Here is a 26,602-nt window from a genome sequence, read left to right as displayed (position 1 = left end):
ACTTTTAAATTTAATGGAATTTCTGATGATGCTGTTAGGTAGCGTTTATTTCTTTTCTCCTTACGTGACAAAGATAAAGCATGGTTAAATTGTTTTCCTGTAGGTTCGATCACCACATGGGAGGACATGGCAAAAGAAAATCTTATAAATACTTTCCTCCATCTAAGACCATGAAGCTGCGGGCAGATATCACCACATTTGCTCAATTCGAGTAAGAATCTTTATATGAGGCATGGGAGCGTTTCAAAGATCTATTGCGACGATGCCCACATCATTAATGGCCATTTGGGTTAGTCGTTCAAATCTTTTATTATGGCTTGCTTACTCCTAATCGTACTATGATAGATGATGCTGCTTGTGAAAACCTATTGAGAAAGATTGCCGAAGAAGGATATAAGTTGTTGGAGGAAATGGCTGCTAGCAGCTATCATCCTCAATCTGAAAGGAAGAACCAGCGGAGAAGTGCAGGAGTTCAACAGGTAACTGAATTTTCTGCAATTACTGCGCAACTTGATGTCTTGAACAAGAAATTGGACAACTTGAATATGGATGGCACGGCTATGCATCTTCAAGAGATATTTTGTGATAACTGTGGAGGTGAACACTTTGCGAAGGACTGTCAAGATGGCAATCCCTTTTATGTGCAAGAAGAGGCACTAGTGAATCAAGTGGGAGTCCAAAACCGTCCAAAGAATGATCCGTATTCGAACACATATAATCCTGGATGGAGATAACATCCCAACTTCTCATGGGGTGGTTAAAATAGTCAGAATCGACCACATGGAGGACAACTGTATGGGAAACAACCGATGTATAGATCTGACCCCCCTGGAGAAAAAAAGTCTAACTTGAAGCAAATGATGTCTAAGTTTATCTCGTCCAATGAAACTAGACTCCAAAACCAAGATGCATCGATAAAGGGCTAGAGAATCAGATTGGACAGTTAGCTAAGATGATAGCAAGTGAAGAGCTGGATACCTTTCCAAGTAACACAAAGACCAATCCAAAAGAGCAAGTGAAGGCCATCGAGTTGAAGAGCGTGAAAATTTTAGAGTCTAGAGAAAAGGAAAAATGTCAAATACCGGATGAATAGACAGAGACTTCCAAAGATAAGTCTTCTAACTCTACACCAGCACCCACTGTACAATAAAAAATTGTTATACCTCTTCCTTTCCCTGCAGCATTGAAAAAAGCAAAACTTGATGCGCAATTCGGTAAGTTTCTTGAGGTATTTAAAAAATTACATATTAATATTCCTTTTGCCGATGCTTTGATGCAAATGCCTAGTTATGCTAAATTTTTAAATGACATTTTAGCAAACAAGAGAAAATTGGAGGATCACATGACGGTAAATCTAACTGAAAATTGCTCTGCTTTGGTGCAAAACAAGATCCCACCGAAATTTAAGGATCCAGGGAGTTTTTTTATTACTTGCATGATTGATGATGTTGTTTTTCATAAAGCCTTATGTGATCTCGGTGCAAGCATTAACCTCATGCCTTTTTCTGTGTTTAGGAAACTTGGATTGGGAGAACCTAAGCCAACGAGGATGTCTTTACAGCTAGCAGGCCGATCTGTTCAAGTATCCACGAGGAGTTATTGAGGATGCGCTAGTGAAAGTGGACAAATTTATTTTTCCTGCAGATTTTGTGGTGCTTGACATGGAGGAGGACATAGAGATGCCGTTGATATTGGGGAGGCCATTCCTTGCAACTGGCAAGGCCCTAATTGATGTGTAAGAAGGGCAGTTGAGATTGAGATTGGAGGAACATGAGATTACTTTTGACGTCTTTAATGCACTTAAGCACACATTGCATTCTGATAGTTGTTTTAGAATTGACACTTTTGATTCGCTTGCGTGTAACTATTTGCAGGATGCTACTAAGGACCCTTTGGAAGCCACTCTCAAGACTGAATTGAGATAAGATGAATTAGATGAAGAAAAAGCTGAAATAGTGGCATACCTTAATGCCAACCATCCATGGAAGAGGCCGATAAGGATGAGATTAGAGGACCTGAGGGATCGGGGAGACTTGACCCCTCAGAAATCAAGCATAGAAGAGCCACCAACTCTTGAGCTCAAGCCATTGCCTCCACATCTGAAATACGTCTATGTAGGTGAGAATAATAAACTTCCAGTGATTATTTCTTCTGATTTAACAGATGTCATGGAGGGCAAACTGCTGAAAGTTTTGAAAGCGCACAAAAGTGCATTTGCATGGAAGGTATCGAATATCAAAGGGATCAATCCATCAGTCTGCATGCACAAGATATTGATGGAAGACAATTACTCACATCTTGTGCAACCTCAGAGAAGATTGAATCCTAAGATGCAAGAGGTATTAAAAGCAGAAACTATCAAACTCCTTGATGCAGGTATTTTCTATCCTATATCTGATAGTGCATGGGTGAGTCCTGTTCAATGTGTGCCGAAAAAGGGTGGGATTACTGTTATTACAAATGAACAAAATGAATTAATACCCACTAGGACAGTTACGGGATGGCGTGTGTTCATTGATTATAGGAAATTGAATGATGCCACCCGTAAAGATCACTTTCCACTTCTCTTCATTGATCAAATGCTTGAGAGGTTAGCGGGTCATGAGTTTTATTGTTTTTTAGATGGATATTCAGGGTATAAACAAATCATGATTGCGCCCGAGGACCTAGAGAAAACCACTTTCACTTGTCCTTATGACACTTTTGCTTTTAGATGGATGCTCTTTGGTTTGTGTAATGCCCATGCCACTTTTCAACGATGCATGACCGCTATATTTCATGACATGATACAACTTTCCTTGAAATATTTATGGATGAATTCTCGATATTTGGCTCTTCTTTTGATTAATGTTTGTAGAATCTGAAGGTAGTATTGATGAGATGTGAGGAGACGAATTTGGTGTAGAATTGGGAAAAGTGTCACTTTATGGTACAAGAAGGCATAGTATTGGAGTACAAAATATCAGAGCATGGAATAGAGGTGGATAAGATAAAATTAGAAGTTATCAAGAACTTACCACCTCCGACATCCATAAAGGGAGTTAGAAGTTTTCTAGGCCACACAGGTTTTTATCAGCGTTTTATTAAAGATTTTTCAAATATTGCCAAACCTCTATATTCTTTACTTATGAAAGATGTGCCGTTTGATTTTAACTCTTACTGTCTGCAGGCATACGAGTATTTAAAGGAGCGCTTGGTGACGGCTCCTGTTTTGGTAGCACCGAATTGGGATCTACCCTTCGAGGTCATGTGCGATGCCAGCGATATTGCGGTTGGTGCTGTTCTTGGCCAGCGGCAAAACAAGGTATTTCATACAATATACTACGCAAGTAAAACCTTAACTGAGGCTCAATTGAACTATGCAACCACTGAAAATGAATTACTTGCAGTAGTATTCACCTTTGACAAGTTTCATTCATATCTTGTTTTGTCCAAAGTCATTGTTTACCTAGACCATTCTGCACTGAAATATTTACTTGCTAAGAAAGATGCAAAGCCACGCCTACTTAGGTGGATTTTATTGTTAAAAGAATTTGATTTAGAAATAAAGGATAAGAAAGGTGTTGAGAATGTGGTATCGAATCACTTGTCTAGATTGGAGCTGATTAGTACTGACTTTGTAGATCATGTCATTAATGACTGGTTTCCTGATGAGCAGTTGTTTGAGGTGAAACACTGTCCTTGGTATGCAATCTTTGCTAACTTTCTTGTCACAGGCACACCACCACCCAATCTATCATTTCACCAACGAAAGAAATCATTTTCTGACGTGAAGCATTATTTTTGGGATTAACCATTTTTGTTTAAGATTTGTGCAGATTCCATGATTAGAAGGTGTGTTGCACAGGAAGAGTTTGGTCAAATTCTCAACCATTGCCATGACCGTGAGGTAGGTAGTCATTTTGGACCAACAAGGACGACATCTAAGGTACTTGAATGTGGCTTCTATTGGTCGACCCTATTTAAGGATGCTTGTTCTTATGTGCTTGCTTGTGATAAATGCCAGCGGATATGTAACATCTCTAATCGTCATGAAATGCCATTTAACAATATCATTGAGTGTGAGGTTTTTGATGTGTGTGAGATAACTTCATGGGACCGTTTCCCAGTTCATTCACAAAAAAATATATTTTGGTTGCAGTTGACTATGTGTCTAAGTGGGTAGAGGCAGAAGCATATGTCACTAATGATGCTTAGGTGGTCCTGAAATTTTAAAAATATTTTTAAATGATTTGGAACACCACAAGCAATCATTAGTGATGGTGTCACCCATTTTTGCAACAAATTATTTGAAAAAATTTCGAGCAAATATGGTGTCACACATAAGATCTCTACCTTCTATCACCCCCAGACGAGTGGTCAAGTGGAAGTGTCTTACCGAGAGATCAAGCAGATTTTGGAAAAATTGGTAGGTGTCAGTCGGACAAACTGGTCGGTAAGGTTAGATGATGCTCTTTGGGCATATAGGACTGCTTTTAAAACATCTATAAGCAATACACCATATAGGCTACTGTTTGGTAAAGCATTTCATTTACCTGTAGAGTTAGAGCATCGGGCATACTGGGCCACAAAAGCACTAAACTTTAACTTTACTGATGCAGGTGAACAACGTCTACTTCAATTGGACCAGTTGGAAGAATTCCACAATCTGGCATATGATCTCGCTTTATCATACAAGGAGAAGACAAAGAGGGCGCATGACAGACGAATCATCGAAAGAGAATTCAAGGAAGGCGAAAATGTCCTACTCTACAACTCCCAGTTGCAACTGTTTCCCGGAAAATTGAAATCGCGATGGTCTGGTCCATTCGTGATTTCTAAAGTATACCCATCAGGAGCTGTAGAACTGCAAGATGGAAAGGATGAAAAATTTACGGTCAATGCCTAGCGACTGAAGAACTACATGGGTAGAACGATTGAGCCACAACTTGGAATCACCCGGTTCCAAGACAATCCAAACTAAAACTGACCGACAGTCAAGCTCTCGAGTATAAATTAAGAACTACCTCTCTTCCCCTTATCTTTCACTTAATTAGATTTTGTTATTTTATTTATTTTACCTAATTATTTGAAAAAAAAATTCAAAAATCCGAGGAGCTTGCGCTAGGGCGGCATAACTCTACCGCCCCAGCGCGACTCCCTGGCACGCTGGGGACAGTGGGCATCGTGCTAGGGCGGTAAAATATGACCACCCCAACGCGAGAGGCTGCGGAAGACACCAACAGGACAGAAGACATCGCGCTCGGGCGGTCAAACTTGACCTCCTCAGCGCGAGAAAAAAAAAGAAGGAAAGTTCCAATTTTGAGTTATGTTCAACATGGAAAAGGGGAGGCTACAAGAAGGAACCCTAGGCACGAAAATTGGGAGATTATTCAGCAGCCAAGGAGTTTGACGAAGAAGAAAATCTTGGAGCAAGGGCGTGGATTGGAGATTTCGCGATTCCCGGGCACCGTTCTTCGCATTTTCCGTCACGACTATTATTTCTTATTTAGAATTTACCGTTTAAACATTGTGTTCATTTTTACTATGAATTCAAGTAGCTAACTTACATTTTTGTTGGGATTAAAGGGGATCCTACCCCGAAACTGATTTGGTTAATTCATATTTCGATTTTTGATTTATTCTTGATTATGTTATTGTGTTATCGTGTTGTTAGAGCGTAGGTAACTTTAATAACAAATTTTATATCGCGACTGAGTTCGAGAGAATAGCTTGTGATAGGAACGAGTAGCATAGTCCGTGGAGTTACAATTTACATAGAAATATGAAGTCGGATACGCGCCGATAGTCATAGTCCGGTAGGGCGAAAGCTAGGGGATTCCATAGAACGATATGTGATTCACCTTTGATAAATAATTAAAGAAATTTAATTACTTCACTGAGTAGAATTAGTTTGACATAGCTCGAGAGAGCGTGTTCAATTGAATAGGAAATCCTGTCGGAAGCGTAGATCACTATCGAACGAATTAAGTAAATAACGAGGGGTAGGTGAACCGAAATTCCCATCAAATTCATTTTTTAATTGAATCTTAATTAACCATTCTAAACTATATATCTCATCATTTAATTCTTAAATTTTATCTTTGAATTTTTATTTAATTGTAGTAGTAGAAAACAATCATCAAAATTTCGTTGTTAAAGATTTAATAACTGAAAATAATAATTGAAAAATACAGTCTCTAGTGGAACGATACTCGTACTCTAGTACATTATATTATAACTTAACATCGTGAACTTGCGATTATTTCGAGCTTAAATATTATTAATTTGGACCAAGGGTTTTACAGTGAAAGTTTAGCTCGATCACCTATCAGTACTAGGTGCGCGTCTAGGAGGCATTATATCTGAACGTTTTCCAAATTCTAATATAATCAACATGCATTTAAATCTAAGTTTTCTAATCATGCAACATATCCTAATTCATTTTATAAATTTTAAGCATATAAAACACATATTCTCATAAAGCTATTAAACATGTGACATAAACATATAATTCATGTAATCATGCATGTAGCATCATATAAATCATATAAAGCATTTTTAATTACAAATTTGAGGTTTGATGACTGAGCTTCCCGGCACTGATGGTGGCACAACCCTTTACAAGAACATTGCTCTGATACCAACTGAAACGTCCACTACTCGTTTTCTTAAAAAGTACTAATTTTTTTTAAACTTCTCACAATTCGGCCGATTGGAATATATACATATATATAATTGAAAGTGCTTTTATATATACACTTTAAAAATACATTGCACCATTTTAAAAATAAACAACTCACTAACATTTAAAAACCCAAAGGAAAATAGTTTAAATAATTAAACCGTCAATCGTTTGCATATCCTAAATTAGCAAAATTGCTTAAACTAACAACCTCTCAAAAACCACTCATAATCATAATAAGAGTCATAAAATATCTTTAACATAACTTAAAATCATAAATCATAAATTAGTGCGGAAAACTAGAAGCGCTGGTTCTCGGGTTATGTGTATCTTCAGTCCAGCAAAGTCAATCATCAAGACCTTCCTTAACACTATTATCATAATCATCTGCATCAATCACATCTAGCGAGTCTAAAGACTCAACACACCATAATCTTGATAACAAGTAATACATATACAGAACACATGCAACAGTGAAAATACTTGTACGTAAAATAACATTTTCTTAATGATACATAAACTTAAACATAAACATTTTCATAAACGTTTTCATAACAACATATTCGTATTCATCGTAAACAAATTCATATTCATATCCATATTCATATTAAACATGTTCATATTCATTTTCGTTGAATCGAGATCTTTAATTGTGACTTCGTATTCGTATTCATATTGGGCGATGAAGCCATCTACATGTAATTACAATACTGAGCGACGGGGACATCAGCGACACTCTCACCCGTCAAATGAGCCTTGACCTACGTATTAACATATCATCGTATTAGTCACAATTACTTCACTTCCTTCAACATTTCATATTATCATTACTTAATAAAAATTAAACATGCATATAACATTTTTTCTTTTAAACCAAGCATGCAACATATCTTTTAAATGTTCATATTAAATCATAAAAATCCATAAACATTTAAAATAAATATTTTAACATATAAAACAACATTCAAGACACTGTCATGACGTTTACTAATTTCCGGGTGTAAAATTACCGTTTTACCCCTAGACGTAAAAATACTCGAATTTGACTTTTTCTTAATTTCATTGACTCTAAAATATCCCAAATAATTATTTAAGCTTAAATTAAATTTATCGCAATTTTATTTAGCCTAAATTCTAGACTTTTCAATTATTCCTTAATTATTCGTTTTTAATGCGTTTTAATCCCGAATTAATTCAAACTTTAATATAAATTTCCAAATTAAAAATTTAGACTTTTTATTTTATTTTAGCCCTCGTGAACCATGACTCGACCCCCGTGAGCCATGTTTCGAATTAATACAAGGAAAGAAAACCCTAACCGAACCTTAAGTGTTAACCTCGAGCCATATGCATTTTTCATCGAGCCATGTTGGGCCATATTAGAACCATACTCCCTATGGACCCTACTGGACCCTTGGAACCCTTAGGACTCGACCCCAAGCTCGAACCGAAATCACTAAAACAGATGCATGCACGGCCGAGAGACTCCCTTGGACCAAGCACTCTACAATCGCGCCTAGGACTCTAGCCACTGAACCACCCCCGAGCCCAGACCCTCGTGCACCCTCCTAGGACCCTAAGAACTTGACCTAGCCCAGCCCAAGCTCCCTGTCCGAGCCATCTATCCCTCCCTGCGCGGCTGCACCCATGCGCACAAGCTTGAAGCTTCTCGGGTGGAGTCCTAGCTTGCTAGGACTCCTCCCCAGCCCCTCAACTCGAGTCCTAGCGTGGCTAGGACTCCATCCCTGACCCCTACGTGACCATATCCAGCCCTGATCCCATCCGTGACCAAGCCAAGCAACAAACAACCTTGAACCCGAGCCCTTGTATTACAACAGCCGAGATGTGGTTCAGGCTTTGTTCTTCCGTGTGTGTAGCGTGTTGTGCATGTTCTAGGACCCTTTAAATCATGTGAAACAACCCTTGATTGATACCCTAATCATGGCATCCCCTTAACAACATAATAAACATGTTTTTGGATCAAATACATGCCTTAAAAATTCACATATGATGCATAAACGAAAATCTTCAAAGGTGCAACTTGTTTTCATGCAATTCATGATCATACAAATACTATGGTGTGATGGATGTGTAAAGGATGGCGTGCCTTTGAATGCACGATTATACGTTGACGAATCGAAGAACGATTACGAGAAGATCTTGGCTTGAAACCCTTGACAATTTTCGAAGCTTTGCCCTTGATATGATGGTGTGTGTCGTGAGATTGAGTGGAAAGAGTCCTTGTTAATTTGTTGGGGGAAGGGGCATGAGTTATGATACAATTGTGGGGTTGTTTTGTATTTTAAATAGTAATTAGAATACTAACAATAGCTTAGGCCCATTAGCAAGGTTAATTAGGCCCAATTTAGCCTATTAATGCTTAATTAAAATATTTTGTTTAATAACGTTTGTGAAATTATTAGCCGGGTTGCCAAAACATTCATATTTTTGTTGAATTCCAACACCGATAAAACTTATATTCCGGTGTATAAAATCACCTCAAAACTCCTTATTTTCAAAATAAGAAAAAACACCAACCATATTTTAAATAATTAAAAATAATTATTTAATAAAATTATTTTCTATTTTTCAGCCATCGGTCTCCGTTCTTCGATCGCAACTCGAATAACTCTTAAAAATATATTTTAATGCATATAAGTAGAAAAACTATTAAAACATCATATAAACATATCACATAATCAATTTAGCAATTAAAATCTATTGATTAGTTATTATTCATTTTCCCTAGATTCGCATGCAGTTGGATTACGTCGTCTTAGTTTTGGACCTTACAGAAGTGTTCCCCAAAATATGGGCTAGCTGCTTCTTGTAAGCTGATGTGAGTTACGTGTACCCTTTTCCAGATCATCATCAGGGGCGGAGCCAGGATTCATGAGTACCTGGGGATGGCTCCATCTTGTATTAGACAGTAATAGGTTCGATTAAAATCGAACCGAATTTTCTAAAATCGAATTAACTGAACTTTTTTTCGACAAATTTTATTATAAATATATAACAAATCAAATCGAAAAAATCAATTATTTCGGTCAGTAACACAATTAACCGAAATTTTATAATTTTTTTAAATAATCATGTTTTAAATTAAAAAAAGTCCAATATAAAAATTAGATTAAATCAATTTAAATTTTATTTATTACAAAAATATTTTTAAGTATAGTTCTATTGTCCAATAAATTTTATTCGAAATTTTAATATTTATATCCTTATAAACTTTATTAGAAAATTTAATAATATTAATTTTATTTATAAAAGTTCAATTTGTTAGGTTAATTCAAGTTTTATATTAAAAATTGAAATCGAACGGAACTAACCTATATTTTAAAAAATTTAAACCGAACTTTCAAATAAACCAAATGTAGGATCAGACGCTTGCCGCTTTACCAAAAGTTATAGCTGGTGGTAATGGTGCAACTCAATTATTTTGAATCGTACATCATCTCAAACGTCGTAGTTCGACCGCTCTACCTAATAGGGACAATTATTGCACCTCAACACCAAACTGAATTTTCAAATTAATTCATTTCGGTCTATTATTCTGATTGAAACTGATATTTTGTTCACTATTAGATTGTAATTGATGTTTGCTTGTTATTTGTTGATATGTACTCTTTTGGTTTAAAAATAACTTGACAGTTTTTATTTTCTTCATTCCCTGAGTTATTTAACTAGAAATATTCAATATTCCCAAAAATTTACAACAAAGAATTATTTTTCAAATTTCATACTTATTCAATTTTTCGAGTATTATAAATAGAAAAATCACAAAACAAGTTCAACAATAATTGCACATCAATAATCATCAAACATTTCAACCAATTGATTATTATTCTAAAAATATGCAACAATAGATTTTTATGGTGACAATTGAAACTCGAAAATTCATATACATCATAAGACAATATTATTGCAACTCGAATAATCACAACTAAATATTTGACATAATTTTAGAATCGTCGAATTTTTATCTCAAATTCGCATAACTTCAAAACATATGACAATAAACCAACCAATATACATTAATGAATTATGATTTATGAGAGTTGTCTTATTTTTAGTTTTTAAACATGAGACTAAAAAAATAAAAAAAAAATAAAATTGATAAATTGTTCTATTTTTAATATGAGGCTGAAAATAATTTAAAATTTTAAAATACTAATTTTTTTTTCAAAAAAAAAAAAAAAGTGGGGCTGGAGCCCACCCTAGCCCAAGGGTGGCTCCGCCCTTGATCATCTTTCTCTTACATCCTTACAAAATATAGTGCGGTGGGATTTGACTGCATCAGAAAAGTAATGAAAAACTTATCCAATAATCAGTAAATCCGGTGTAAACTGATTTCCTTAAAAATGAATAATTATCTTAAAACTGACAACTTGATAAAAAGTGTTTGATATAATTCAGTTTAGGTACGAGTCAGTTTTGCTTGACTAGGAGTTTAGACAAACCAGTTTAGCTTATAGACATAATCAGTTCTGTTCAATTCAGATGACTTAGTTAGCCTTATTCAGTTTAGCTTAGATCATATTTGCCTTAAATCATTTGTTAACACTAAAACATAAATGTTCCAACAACTAGAAAACTAAAAAAATGATGAAGAAAGAAAATACTGCGTAAAAAAAACCGAGTTCTTCGCTTGCCTCCTCGACTCCGGGCTTTTCTCATGCTCGCGTCTACTCTTCAATGAAAGTTTTTTTTTCTAGTATGATGAATGACTCGTGTACACTAAGGTATTCAACCCTATTAGCCTCCAAAAATCCATCCAAAAAGGGAATGAAATCGTCCACTAAATTTTTTTCATATCGAGTCGCGCTGGGGCAGTTGGAAATCAGCGTCCAGCTTAAACTTAACTATATCCGCACATTTGAACTCCTCTAGAGCGCGTTGGGCGATAAAAGATACCTCTCTAACACGAATAACTCTGTTTCAGCTCTTTCAAAATCCTTCAAGTGCGCTAGGGCGAGAAAAGTTACCGCGCTAGCTCGAGCTTCACTGCCTCAACTTTCAAATTTCTTCTTTCTCGACCGCCCTAGCTCAACCACTTCGTCCAAATTCATGTAAAATCCATCTTTTTCACCTAAAATACCACCACCAATCATTAGGAGCGACCATATGCCTAATATAATACTCAAATAAACTAAATATGACTCGACACACAGAAACTCATTCAAAATAAACTGAAAAACAAACATGTAAATATGACCACTATCAACTTTCATCCATTTTATTTTTTTTAAAATAATTTAATTTTTTTTACCAACTCGGTGGGTCGATGGTGCTTAGATCCGAACTCCGTAACCGGCACACATATGGGAGGTTACTGTCACGATTCTAGGTCAAATCCGCTGACTCATTTAATCAGTACGTTGATCACGGGCCGAGTCCGGTTCAGATTCGAGTCAAACCCGAAACATTGCCATGTTTAAGAAAAATATTTTATATATTAAAAACCAACTGATATTAACAACACATACGCATAGATTTACTTGTAGAAATTAAAAACCGAGTGCGAGTTGGCTATTTGACTGACTTTCTTTTTCTTTTGGTTTTTTAAAAGAAAATAAACAATTTTTTAAACAAAGAAATGGGCCATAATATATAAAATATAAAGAAATACAAAAATAAAAAGTGTTTGAAAATTTTGGCTGAATTTACCCGCCGGAGTCCCTATTAAAACCCTAGAATTACTTGCCGTCCAAAAGCCTTAATTACCCGCCGGAGTCCCTATTAAAACCCTAGAATTACTTGCCGTCCAAAAGCCTTTTCTGCCCAAAAACCCCAAATTCTCGCGGGTCAAGATTCTTAATTTCGATGTATTATCAACTATAGGCTTGTAATTTCTTCTTCTTATTTTTAAATTTCAATATCTACCGTTTCTTCCCTCGAAATTCAGAATTTCTTGAGGCCTTTGAAGAAACAAAGTTCAATTCTATCCAACTCAAGATGGCAGCATGGGGAAACGGAATTGTGATGCGCGACGTCACAAATGCCGGCTTAGTGGTCAGCGATAGGATTGGAAGGGAGGTGGCTGGGCAGATGGATCTGGAAGAAGCCCTGGAAGCTTCTAGATACATTAGTCATCCTTATTCCACTCACCCACGTGAGGTATGTGTACTGTAAGATTGTTAAAGAAACTACTGATTAGAATACTTTCGTGAAAGGTTTATGCGGGGATAGTTAGATATTTATGAGATTCTGTTGTATAGTTGCGTTTGTGGTACTTTTTTGGAGTTTATTTAGTTTGATTTTATTTTTTTGTGAATATTAATTGGATGGAGAATCAATTGATGAAAATGTTGGAAAAATGGTGTTTGGTTTTCATAAGAAGACAAAGAATGTGCAGTTACAGCTAAACTTCTGAGACAAAGAAAATTGTTTATCTTGTGTTCGAGCAGAGTGTGGTCTAAGTTATAAAGTTTTTCACTTTGATTTTATTTTGAGTTTAGTTGGAGGAATATTGTTGAAAGAAAAAGCAAAGCAAATGTTATGTTTATTTTGCTGTCTATATAAATGTGACTTAGGTATGTGGTGGAGACTTGAGAGTGTGCTACTGTGAATAAGGATGCCATTAATGGATGAAGCAGTGGCTTAACTATTAGGTTTTTGCATGAAGAATGCTGTTTATCTAACAGTGATTAAGGTTTGTGGTGGTGATACGACCACAAGACAAAATATAGAGAATATAAACTGATATATATAAAGTTGTGAATACTCAGAGCATCAAAGTTACACTAATCTGAGTGCAACACCCAGCCAATTATTATATTCTTTTCAAGAAAGACACTTCTCTCTCCATACCCTAGAACAAGGCTAGCCGCACAACAATCTGCTAGAATACCCCCTCTCCCAACTAACTATAATCTTATATATTTCTGATTTCTCGCTTCTCTCTTTCTCCTTCTCCAAGTAACATTTTCTAAAATATTTGGGCTCAATAAAATAAAATTGGTTATCTAGGACCCATATATCTGGGTTTGTAGCGATGGAGACTTGTGGTGGAAACTTGAAGGTGGGCCACATGTGAAGTGTGAAAAAGGATGCATTATGGATAAAGTGGTGGCTTAAAATTTAGGTTTTGGCAGAATAGAAGAACGTTGGAGATGGGGAAGGGGTTTCTTTTTGTGTTTGAAGTCCTTGATAAAACCAAAAATGAACTAAAAGTAACAATAAGTATGGTTTACTTCTTAAGTTTTTTTTTGATGACATTAGTGCTGTTGATTTGCATTGTTTGTGAATGTTTTTGAAAGGTCTGCCTATGATGAATATTGTAAGACAAATGGTAATAAACATAGTTATCAAAAGCCTACAAGGCGTTTGCCTAGGCTCAAGGCTCATCGAGGTTCTTATCTTTGCTCCTCAACACAAGGTAAGGCGCGGCCCTTGAATGGAGCAAGTTTAACCATGAAGCCCAAGTCTTGGTGTGCTTTAAAGGCTCCAAGCCACTTTTAAGCGTGTCTTTATGCAAAGATTGTAGGTTCATAATGAATTGCGACATGAAAAACATGCATTTTCACTTATATACTATGAATGTTTTATTATCATTTAATAATTTGTAAAATACATGCCCAATTGTATGTGATGATATTTTATTTAGATATTGATATTTTAGCAAATAATTCTAGGGCGCTTCGCCTCAATAAAGAGCTCGCATCTCCTTGTGAGTTGTGCCTAGGCTCTATGATAACTTTTCTAGTTACTAATTTCATTCCCATCATTGAAATTTCATATACATTATCATGTACATTGTTAATCTTGTCTGTTTTTTTTTTCTTTTTTTGCATGTTGTGGGTCAAATTGAGCAATCTTACTATGTTTTGCTAAATAGGTTTTCTTTATTTGGAAATTATTGGCTTTTAAGCTTCCACGCTTTGATTTTAGTGGCCCCCTTTAGTTGAAGTTGTGGACACTTGGGAGCTGCCTCCGGTGCTGATTGAGAGATACAATGCAGCCGGTGGAGAGGGAACAGCTTTATGTGGAATATTTCCAGAAATACGGCGGGCATGGGCATCGGTGGACAATTCTATATTCCTTTGGCGTTTTGATAAGTGGTGAGTGTTGTGCAGTCGTTGGATCTTATGACAGATAGACATCTAGACTTGTTCACAACCACTTATTGTGGTGAATAAACAGTTGTTGACCCATAAAGAATTATAAAAGTTTCACGATGTTATCTTCATTGGATTTATGTAAAACTAATTTTTCTGCAAAATTTGTTGTATTACATGCTGTCATCAAAATAAGAGAGATTTCGTAGTCTCAGAATATTCTATGGAATTGAGGTTATAGTGAGGGGTAATGGCATGTGTTTTTCTTGCATGGAAAAGGAGTGTAAGAATTAAAGGTTAGCCAAACTGAAGCGGGTGATTTATTTTTTTGTTAGAACTGGTATGAAATCATTTTCATTCCCTGTTAGAATATTTCTAGTTTTTATGTATTGCATTAAAATAATATTACTGATAAGGATCCATTGTGGAGCCAATATTTTTGCTAGGGTGAAATTTCTACGTGCAGAATGTCGGTTTTGTGGAATATGGAAATAAAAAGTTTTAGGGGACAAATTCAAAATTTTATGTTTCTTAGCAGGAGAAAAAGAAAAAGCGATGGTGGAGCCATATCAGCGATATGAAATCATCCAAGTTGGGCTGGGACTCTGGGTTTAGGTTTCCAGCGTTGGAGTCTGATTACTAAAGGAGATATGGATTTTGAATACAATTACTGAATTTTATTACTGACGTGATCCTATACTTGCATAAGAAATTAGGTTTAATAGTTTAAATGACATCACAAATCCATATCATTAACTGATATGGAGACATTTGTATGGCATGGACCTGGCGTAGAGCTGCTGAATGTTCCCCAGCGAGTATTTGTCTCGCATTTCTGTTTGACTACTACTATTCCGTACCAAGCATTTTTTCCACCCATGTTTCATCTCAGTTTTGCATGCAGGGACGGTCAATGTCCAGAATATAGTGGGGATGAACAAGCTATATGCGCTGTTGGTCTGACCAAAACCAAGTCTGGCATTTTTGTTGAATCCATTCAACAATTACTAGTTTTGGCAACTCCTGTTGAGGTAGTTAATTTTCTCCACATTTATCAATGATGTGATGGCCAATCCCCGGCCGGGCTTTGTTCTGCCCTTGATCATTAGTAATATGGTTTTATGAATGCTACAATTTTTACAATTTTTCGTAACATAGCTTTCAAAACTTTCTCGTGATGATGCCATTCAACCCTGAATATGTGTATTCTTGAATTTTTTCAAATGCAAGAGAATTTTCTTCCTTTTCTTTTTTGTTCATTTCTTACATGGAATCAATCTTTCCATCAGGGCCCCACCTATTTTTCCCTTGCTTTGTTTTGAACTTTGAGCTTCATTAATGCAAAGTTGAAGATTTCAAGAATTTTTAGACGAGAAAAGGTGCAAGTAAGACCAAGTGAAGCCTAAACTTTTCAACCTTTTTTGTCTTGTAATGTCATTTGGGTAGTTGGTCTTGTCAACAGTCAACACTACGCCAATTTAATGTTTTAGGGCTTGGAATATTCTTAACAAAAATATGGTTAAAACATTGCTTCATACTTAAATGGGGCTTAAATAAAATATTTATTCAAGTATTTCTCAGTCAGAATAGAGCTTCATGGCTCTTATCAAAAAAGAACATGATTTTATAAAGAATTTTACAATAAATTCTTGAATTATTCGCTTAAAAATCTTTAGAATATATTCAAAATGTTTAGACGTAATTTTAGATTCTGGACTAAACCGAACTTCTCTCTGCAATTCTACTCCTTAGCTCACCAAGACCATAGAACAATGCTACTTACAGACCATTTATATTATTTTGAAATTTTAAGACTGAATTTATTGTCTTAAATTCTACTTGAGATCCCTTATTTATTATTGCAGTGTCTTATCATAATTACATTATAAATCCCTTAAATTTTAGAAAATAAAATCTGGCATATCAATAGTTCTATTATTTTATGCTTCTGCACAATCTCATAAAATTCAAACACAGCTTTCACAATATGTTAACGATTATGATTTTATAAATTTGGTGCACATGCTTTGTGGCGTGAATTATTGGCAAAGCTTGCACTCTTACATTTTTGTATTTGTCCCTACTGTTTATTGCATTTTGCTGTTTGGACTGTCTTTGCCTTCTCGCAATTTGGGCCATCCTTAACTGCCTCGGCATTTTTAGACAATCCATATCGTTTCTCTTGCCTTCTCCAGTTTTCAAGGTTTCAAGTTTTCTACATGAATCTAGCCGATCGCCAGACTACTTTGCAGATGGCTGAGCTCCCAATTGCTTACCCTGTCCATTAAACAATTAGCATTTCAGACATCACACCATTTTGATGACTTATCTCCTGACTGCAGACATGTTCGTTATTTCCATTTTTGAATTTCCGAGGCACTGAAACAAAATTTGGGCCCTTACATGCTAAGATTTTAATATATAGTATTTCATGGCTCCTCACTTCATTAATATACCTGCCTCGTCTTGCACCTTGTGCCTAGGTTCTGTGATATCTGCGTATGTATTATGGTTGAATATGGAAAGTATTTTGCAAATTTTAATTTTTTTAATGGTAAATAATGATTGGAAATTAAAAAATAGGGAAAAACTAATTGAGGCTAATTGGATATGGGAATTTCCGAGTTTCATCATATGATGCATGTTTTTATTCTTGGCTAGTTGCTTTATTACCGTGTGTCCCTGTTTATTCACAGAGATATGACAATGTTGTAAATGACAGGAGGCCGTGGTGGGGCCTACCGCCTCGACCGCCTAGGAGGTGCCCAGGCGATGCCTATGCGGTTAAATTTTTTTAAGTAATTTTTTTATAGATAATCATATAAAATCATGCAATATAATCACAAATAGTCATCATTTTTTATGTAAGATTTGTAATTAAATAATGTTTAAATTAAAGAAGTTTCATACAATATAATATCATCTAGTAATATACAAATAAATATATAAATGCAAATGAACAAGATAATTAATAAAGATTCATCATTATATTAATGCTATTATGTTAACAAAGTAATATAATTACCTTACTAAAAAACTAAGTTTAAATTTAAAAGTTTCAATCCGTCATTAGAACAAGTACTAGACAAAACATAATTAATCTTTCAAATCATCTACATATGCACCATCAACTACATTCATAATCCTCTCATCATCGGACTCAATCAACATCTTCTTCATTCTCCTCCTACGATGTATCTAAATTTTCGTCAAGTTCTCTAATGGGGATAGTGAGGAGTGAGAATTAAAAGTTAAAAAAATGAAAATGGGGTGTGATTTAAATAGCTAGAGTTTTGAGTTTTAAAATTAGTTGACTTTAATTAGATTTTTAAAATTTGTTGATTACAACTTAAAAATGTTAACTGCTTCACCTGGCCCGCCTGGCTTGCTTGCTCGCCGACTCCACCCGCCTCGACCGCCGTATAGCTTGGGCCGCCTAAAACAGCTGCCTCATGCGTAGGCGGGGCGGTAGCCTCGACCGCCATTTAGAACACTGAGATATGATGTCTTCTTACTTGTTATTTCCTCATTCCCTTGCTTTAAAAAATAAAGGGTTTCTTTTACTTTCTTTTTACTGATGCTCTCTGTGTCAATCAGCTGATTCTTGTAGGAGTATGTTGTTCTGCAAAAGGTGACGGTACTGATCCTTATGCAGAGATTTCGCTTCAACCATTGCCAGAATACTCTATTCCATCAGATGGAGTGACAATGACCTGCATCACTTGCACCAATAAGGGTCATATATTTCTTGCTGGGCGTGATGGCCACATTTATGAAATGCAATATACAACTGGTTCAGGTTGGCACAAACGCTGTCGTAAAATTTGCTTAACTTCTGGCATTGGAAGTGTCATCTCGAGGTAATTTTTCTCATTTTTTACGTTTGGCTTGTGATCGTGTTCAGTAAAATCTTGTTTCCTCCAGAGTTTTCTAGCTAGCATTTTTCTGAACTTGCCATGGTGTAAAATGATTCTTATCATGATCCTTCATGTTTTAATTTTTACCTGAAATTTAATCTCTTGCTTATCTAGCATTTCTTAATTTGCATATATTTTTTATTTTTTCAGGTGGGTTGTCCCTAATGTGTTTAAATTTGGAGCGGCTGACCCAATTGTTGAAATGGTACTTGATTCCGAGAGGCATGCTTTATATGCACGTACAGAAGATATGAAAATACAAGTATTCTCTCTTGGACCAAATGGAGATGGTCCATTCAAGAAGGTGGCTGAAGAAAGAAATTTAATCACTCAGAGGGACTCTCATCACAGTGGCAGACAACATGCAGGGACAAGAGCTCCATCTCGATCCACCAAATCAACTATAGTTTGCATTTCTCCTTTATCTACTTTGGAATCAAAGTGGTTGCATCTAGTTGCTATTCTGTCAGATGGTCGGAGGATGTACCTTTCTACTGCATCTGGTGGAACTAATAGTGCTGTTGGCGGTTTGGGTGGGCTTGGAACCAATCACCAAAGAACAAGCTGCTTAAAAGTTGAAACTACCCGGCCTTCACCTCCCATAGGTGTGGGAGGCAGCCTTTCCCTTGGGGCGTTATCTCTTGCTGGAAGATCTCAGAGTGATGATCTATCTCTGAAGATTGAATCAACATTTTATTCTTCCGGAATTCTCGTCCTTTCTGATTCATCCCCATCTGCAGCTTCATCACTTCTAATTGTGAACAGGGATCCCTGCATGCAGTCTGCTTCATCCGCCACCTTGGGAGCAGGGGAAAGAGGTTCTCGTGCACTTAGAGAATCAGTGTCATCTTTACCTTTAGAAGGCCGAATGCTTTTTGTTGCAGATGTTTTTCCCCTGCCAGAAACTGCATCAATTATACAGTCACTGTATTCAGGATTAGAATTGTGTAAATTTCATAACTCATGGGAATCTTTTGAAAAGACTTCAGTTAATTTATGGGCAAGAGGAGATCTGTTTAGCCAGCATATTTTACCAAGAAGGAAAATAGTTATTTTCAGTACCATGGGCATGATGGAAGTAGTTTTCAACAGACCAATTGATATCCTGAGGAGATTGCTGGAATCTAGCTCACCGAGATCATTACTAGAGAATTTCTTCAATCGTTTTGGTGCTGGAGAGTCAGCTGCAATGTGCTTGATGCTCGCTGCAAGGATTGTCTACACTGATACCCTTGTTAGCAATGTTGCCTCTGAGAAAGCAGCTGAAGCATTCGAGGACCCTAGACTTGTTGGAATGCCACAACTCGAAGGAAGTGGTGCATTATCCAACACTAGAACTGCAGCTAGTGGTTTCATCATGGGGCAGGTTGTTCAAGAGGCTGAGCCTGTATTTTCAGGTGCTCATGAAGGCCTATGCTTGTGCTCATCAAGGTTATTGTTACCATTGTGGGACCTTCCTGTTTTCATCATCAAAGGTGGCTCGGGATCTTCAGATGCTATGCCTGAAGATGGGATTGTAGCTTGCAGACTCTCTGTTGGGGCAATGCATGTCCTTGAAGACAAAATTCGCTCTCTAGAGAAGTTCTTAAGGTCCAGAAAGAATCAAAGGCGGGGGCTCTATGGTTGTGTTGCTGGTCTAGGAGATATAAGTGCTTCAATTTTAATCGGTACTGGATCTGATCTGGGTGCTGGTGACCGAAGTATGGTTCGGAACTTATTTGGTTCATATTCTCAGAATGCTGGCTCTGGTGGGAGTGGATCATTGAATAAAAGGCAGCGGCTTCCCTATAGTTCTGGGGAACTGGCTGCCATGGAGGTAAATACAAGATTTTTGTCCTGTCAAGTGACTGTGTGAGCGTATACTATACCATTGATAATTTGTTTGGTCGTCTCGCAGGTGAGAGCGATGGAGTGTGTAAGGCAGTTGCTTCTTAGATGCGCTGAAGCTTTATTTCTTCTTCAATTACTTTCACAGCACATTGTAGCACGCTTGGTTCAGAGTTTTGATACAAATACTAAGCAGGCTTTAGTTCAGTTGACGTTCTACAATTTAGTTTGTTCGGAGGATGGAGATCGATTGGCAACAAGGCTTATTTCTGGTCTAATGGAGGTACTAAGATATTTGTTGCACAATCATTTGTTATACTCTGAACTTTGAGATCAAGATTATGACCATGATCACCATCTCCCTTTCCATCATTTAATCTCTCTTTGTATCATCCGTCTTTCTTTTATTCAACATATAAAGCTCCATATATACACATCTCTCATATCAAAGCCTCCTCAATTTCTCCAGCATTACACTGGTCCTAGTGGCAGGGGAACGGTGGATGATGTTAGTAATAGACTGAGGGATGGTTGTCCAAGCTACTACAAAGAAACTGACTACAAGTTCTACTTAGCGGTTGAATGCCTCGAGAGAGCTGCTGCGACTCCTGACACAGAAGAACGGGAAAATCTTGCAAGGGAGGCCTTCAACAATTTAAGTAAAATTCCAGAGTCTGCGGATTTATATACTGTATGCAAACGATTTGAAGATTTGAGGTTTGTTATGTTGGACCTTTTTTTCAAAATTTTCTATTTATGCCATGTTTTATTAGGCTATCATGATTCAAGCATAAAACAGTAGTGCAATTGCAGATTCTATGAAGCCGTGGTTCGATTACCATTGCAAAAGGCCCTGACTCTTGATCCGGCCGGTGATGCTTTAAATGATCAAGTAGATTCAGGGATCCGGGAACATGCCCTAGCTCAACGATTGCAGTGTTATGAGATTGTCACTGCTGCTTTGCATTCTCTTAAAGATGAAGCTTCAGAAAAGGAATTTGGATCGTCAACCAGGAATTTTTCTCAATCTGTTCTTGATCTGGCCTCTCGCAAAAAGTACATATGTCAAATCATTCAACTCGGCGTTCAATCCTCTGATAAAATTTTCCATGAGTACTTGTATCAAACATTGATCGACATAGGCCTTGAAGATGAGTTATTAGAATATGGTGGTCCAGACTTGGTGCAGTTTTTGCAAAATGCAGGACGTGATGAGGTTAGATAACCCACCCACCCCTATTTATTTGTGATTATTGAACTTCAATCTTTCTTGAAATCATTATCAATACTCTTGTTTTGGATGGCCATTGTTTTTCTCACTTAGGAGTTTGTAATCTATTTCAATGAGTATAATCTTCCCTTCCATTAACCAGTCTCGTAATTTTGTTAAAGGTTCGGACTGTCTCCTCTATTTTATCATTGATTCCGCAAACGGGTCATTCAAGAGTTCCTATACGATCTAATCAGATAAAATACTTTGAGCTTCTTGCACGTTATTATGTGTCAAAGCAGCAGCATGTATTTTCTGCTCAAATATTAGTGAGGCTGGCGGAAAGACGATCCAGTGAAGTGGGCGATACACCAACTCTTGAACAAAGGTTCTCACTCTTGCCTAAATTCATTTGTTGCATGGATAAATGACCAAAATGAGTACCAGATGCAAGTTGCTTGAAGATTTGTCGGTATAAGTTAGAATTTGTATGATGAGAGGTTACTATCATGTGCATATGCGGAGCTGGATCCCCAGCATTATCAACACGTTGCTGCATGTGATTTTTGTGATTGAAATGTCCTGACCATTTACTACCACATACAGCATTGCCTGTTATTAATATGCAAAAGATATATGCAATGCTGTTTCAATTTACTCTCCTACTAAAAGGGATCGGTTGCTTGGCCACCTTATATCGATAAAAATTGCCTGTCAATTAGACTTGAATGTTGTTTTGAAACTTGAATGTATCAACTACCAGCTCACAGTCATCAACTTATCTTTGTGGTGGTAATAAATAATCCAGTGACGCCACAAAGGAGATTATGTGTTCATTTTGAACTATAAGTTTATAACTATTAAGTTAGTCCAAAACAAAAGGTATTGATTGTTAACTATCCAGTTTTGTTTATTTATTCCATCGATCAGGTCTTTATAGGTTCGACTTTGCCACTCTTTCTCCATGTTTTGTTCTGTATATTTACCTTGTTCTTAATGGTTGATGTCCCATTTTAAAGACAAGAACTTCAGTTCTTCACATTCCTACGTCTTTAACATGCACATGGTTATTATTTTCTGTTGATTGGACCTTGTCTTGGTTCAGTTGATAATTCATCTGATTCCTTCTAACAGTCAGGTTGTTTTGATGTTAGGCGTCAATACCTGAGTAATGCTGTTCTGCAGGCAAAGAGTGCCTATGAGACAGACAACATTTCTGTCCGGGGTGTTATTGACAATGGGCTTCTTGACTTACTTGAAGGCAAGCTCGCTGTTCTTCAATTTCAGATAAAGGTTAAAGATGAATTGGAGGTGCTGGCTTCAAGGTTGGAGGCTTCTCCTAGCACATCTGAATTCGACATGAATGGTTCATCGCCTGCTAATGATCCGCCCAGTGACTGCTGCTTTTGTGCTTTCCGTGCGAGAAAAGGCAAAAGAGTTATCAGTGGATTTAAAGACCATCACTCAATTATATAATGAGTTTGCTGTGCCATTTGAACTCTGGGAGGTTTGTAATTCACGTTTACTGCTGTGAAGGAATTACCATTGTTTCAATCATCCTTCATATCTTGAGCATCACTGTAAAACTCCATAAACTAATGAGGCTCCATTGTGAAATTATGAACTAGGCCTCTCATTATGTTAGAATGTCGGCGAAGGTTGACTGTTTTGTATGAGACAAACTATATCTATTTGTTAGGCAAGTTTTCATTTTTTTGTGTTCTAGCTGGAAAGCATGCAGCATTTCCTTCTAGGTATTGTCCTCCTCAGTCTTTCTATTTGTGAACTTTTTGTTTGACTTATAGAATTGCTCAGGGATTTTGATAATGTCCTAGGTTCCACGGCACAATCACCTAGATAACAAAGGCATCTGCTTATCATCTTACTTTCTTATGCATTAGGCTGTTTTTGCTGTTAATTTGTTTTAATTGGTTTCCCTAAACTTTGGTCTCATAGAATGCAAAGTTTAAAGTAGGTCAAGGAACTGGTCGTTGGGTATCACAATTGTAGAAATATGAGATTGCTGAGAGTTGAACCAGGATAAAAAAGTGAGTTTCTTATTCGAGTTCTAGAAGAAATGTGGAGAAGTGGGATTTCTATAGGTGAAAGAAAGGAAAAGAAAATAGGCTCGTTCTTTTTTATTCTGTTGCTTGGTCTGTGTGATATCTCATTATTATTTCAAAATTAATTCTCTTTTTCTGCTATACACACTGCCATATTTAGGTTTGTGTATTTGTTTGCTTTGTACTAGACACTTTATCAGTTTTCTGATTAAGTATCTCTGCTAGATACTGCTGGATATAAATTCTACCGTGCATCAAGTCATATCTCTGTTTGTTACCTCTCATATTTATGATGTGCATTGATTCCAGATTTGTCTTGAAATGCTGTATTTTGCAAGCTATTCTGGTGATGCCGATAGCAGCATTGTCAGAGAAACCTGGGCTAGGCTCATTGATCAAGCTCTTTCAAGAGGTGGCATTGCTGAAGCTTGTGCTGTGCTGAAGAGGGCTGGTTCCCATGTTTTCCCTTACGATGGAGCTATCTTACCATTAGATACACTGTGTCTTCACCTTGAGAAAGCTGCACAGGTAAAAATGTTATTCTTAGCTGTTTCATTCTGTGTATTCTGTGTGATTGATTTTTTACTTGTAATTTTAAGACAATTATTATATGCTCGTAGCTTTGGCAAAATTTCAGCATCTAATATGCTAACCTTTTTTCTTAATCTCTGTAGGAGCGTGTGGTTTCAGGGGTTGAACTCGTCGGAGATGAAGATATAGCCAGGGCTCTTCTTGCTGCTTGCAAGGGTGCAATAGAGCCTGTATTGAATACTTATGATCAGGTTTTATCGAATGGAGCTATTCTACCATCTCCAATTTTAAGGTTACGCCTTCTTAGGTCTGTTCTCGTTCTTCTTCGCGAGTGGGCAATGTCGATTCTTGCACAGAAAATGGGCACAAGTGCTGTTGGAGCTTCTTTGATTCTTGGGGGACCATTTTCAATGGGGCAAACTACATTAAGAAATCAAGGGATTCATGATAAAATCAGCAGTGCGGCAAATAGGTTTGTTTTTCTTCCAAGCTGTACTACCTTTCAATTGTTCTCTCTGTTTTTTTTTTTTTTTTTAAATGTCGGGGATTTCAGAATGCACTTGTGAGTTTTTTTTATCCTTTGATTCATGTAACACTTATATCATTAAAATAACAGGTATATGACCGAGGTGCGGAGGTTGGCCCTTCCACAAAATCAAACAGAGGCTGTTTACCGTGGTTTCCAGGAGCTCGAAGAATCACTCGCGAGCCCTTTCCCTCCTGATCGGTTTTGAGCTTTTTTTTACAGGATTATGTGAAAATAGTGTGTGCTGAAACGGCCCTTTCCATAACAGTGTCTTTTCCTCTGTAATTACATCATATAAATTAGAGTATCCTCTTCAATTACATCATGTGTCAGCACAATTCGGGAAGATAAGCGGGCGGAAAGAAAATTCAGAACCGTTTCACTACTGCTTACTTCAGAAACCGGGTACATTTGATAACCTCATGTGGAATGTAGTTTCAGTTTAATTAGTCAATTATGCTGTGAATTGGTTCCTCGAACCCGAAAAAGTGGGGATCAGAGCGGGTATGGTTGCGGGGATGTAGATGGCAAACCCGTATCGTCACGCCCCAATCATCATACAAGATATTATGTTGTGGAACCAGTTAAATGGAACGTTGTGATGATTTTGATTATTTTCATTCCTGATCTCTTTCAATCATTCAGTCGATTAGGGCTTACAATAAAGGTTACATGATGGTGAAGTCATTGATTCTTTCACCCTCATTCAGAATGCAAGGGCGTTGCATGGGCTTCAATGTGTTGAAATCATACGAGTGTTTTAACAATATTTAAGCAATATTTTGATTGTTAAAATAAAAATTTTGAGCTGCATTTTCGACATAAAAAAAATGTACATTAACTTAACATTGGTGGACTACAGCCATTATCCAATTTTATCTCGCAAGAGTGGATCGGCAACTAAGAGCTTTTTTCCGTCTCCATAGCCAAACACAACAAAACACTTTTCCATCTTATCAATCCAGAGCATTGCTTCCTTGGCAATTTCTCTTCGTGCCAAAGGTGGAGGTCCAATATATCCAGCTGACTTCTTGGGCATCCTTGCCGCAAAATCCTCCTCGTGATGTTCATGTCCAACGCTAATCATGATTGCTACATTTACTATGGTTTCCTTCTACTGTTATCTTGAAGGAAACTAAAGGAAAGTTCTAAATTCCAAACAATATCTCTGTTCCAAAAATCTTTGTATGCTCTAATACAACCTAAATGTAGTGCCTTTATCTGGAACGCCTACAATAAATAATTACTTGCATGCAATAATAAAAATTAATTAGCATGATTAGAGTCTTAACCATAATATGCGGAAAACATACTAAATTTATGGAATAAAAATAATCATTGTATCCCCGCTAAACAAGTGGTAAACCTAAATAACAATATTATACGACCATATTGAATTTGTCTGGAAATCCCAAATAAACAATAGCGGAAAACTCTGGAATAACTCCTCCGAAGGCACCAACCTCTAATGGACACCACCGGCTTTTCTAAGTTCATCCAATCTGAGGCTTGCCCTGTTGAATAAGGTCTCCAAGAAGCAAGCAAAGAAGTGAGCGAAAAATCACCTAATATATAATTTATGAATATACAAACATATATATATATATGCATGCATGAACCATGAACTAGTGATTAATGATCAAACTGGAAACTCTTGCTCAATTTGTGTCTGGATGCCAGAGTACGCACACACTATTATGTTGATCCAGATGGTGCCTCACATACTCAAAAGATATTGGACTTGTAATTCCTTGAGTTACCACAAACTGTTCTGTCGATCCTGTTGGTAACTTACGGGGAGCGA

The 26,602-nt window shown here is 36.8% G+C and overlaps 2 protein-coding genes and 1 non-coding gene across 3 annotated transcripts; 2 read left to right on the top strand and 1 right to left on the bottom strand.

The window, feature by feature from the left end:
- Positions 1-173: 173 nt before the first annotated feature.
- LOC142523550 (small nucleolar RNA R71) lies at positions 174-279 on the bottom strand. The gene has a single exon (XR_012814741.1). It is a non-coding gene; the product is annotated as a small nucleolar RNA R71 (small nucleolar RNA).
- A 2,647-nt stretch (positions 280-2,926) lies between these two features.
- Positions 2,927-4,888, top strand: LOC142521833 (uncharacterized). The gene is made up of 5 exons (XM_075625008.1): positions 2,927-3,304; positions 3,659-3,716; positions 3,819-3,889; positions 4,007-4,066; positions 4,352-4,888. The coding sequence occupies exons 1-5, from the start codon at positions 2,927-2,929 to the stop codon at positions 4,886-4,888; spliced, it is 1,104 nt and encodes a 367-aa protein (XP_075481123.1).
- A 7,480-nt stretch (positions 4,889-12,368) lies between these two features.
- Positions 12,369-25,412, top strand: LOC142523273 (nuclear pore complex protein NUP155). The gene is given in 14 exon segments (XM_075627010.1): positions 12,369-12,784; positions 14,558-14,727; positions 15,629-15,755; positions 18,322-18,584; positions 18,792-20,457; positions 20,539-20,751; positions 20,938-21,185; positions 21,282-21,684; positions 21,861-22,066; positions 22,833-23,076; positions 23,078-23,185; positions 24,051-24,269; positions 24,416-24,744; positions 24,889-25,412. Coding segments are annotated over 14 exon segments (4,476 nt in total). The 5' UTR covers positions 12,369-12,622; the 3' UTR covers positions 25,007-25,412.
- Positions 25,413-26,602: the final 1,190 nt, after the last annotated feature.

Source organism: Primulina tabacum, chromosome 13 (genome assembly GCF_025594145.1).
Source record: "Primulina tabacum isolate GXHZ01 chromosome 13, ASM2559414v2, whole genome shotgun sequence".
Taxonomy (NCBI): Eukaryota; Viridiplantae; Streptophyta; class Magnoliopsida; order Lamiales; family Gesneriaceae; genus Primulina; species Primulina tabacum.
This window is presented reverse-complemented; position numbering and strand designations above follow the sequence as displayed.

Bases quoted from the DNA above. Each gene is read 5' to 3' on its own strand.
- LOC142521833 (XM_075625008.1), top strand. From the start codon at position 2,927: ATGGTACAAGAAGGCATAGTATTGGAGTACAAAATATCAGAGCATGGA. The intron at 3,305-3,658 runs GTATTTCATACA...CCTGATGAGCAG, and splicing joins TTGGCCAGCGGCAAAACAAG to TTGTTTGAGGTGAAACACTG. The intron at 3,717-3,818 runs GCACACCACCAC...AGATTTGTGCAG, and splicing joins TGCTAACTTTCTTGTCACAG to ATTCCATGATTAGAAGGTGT.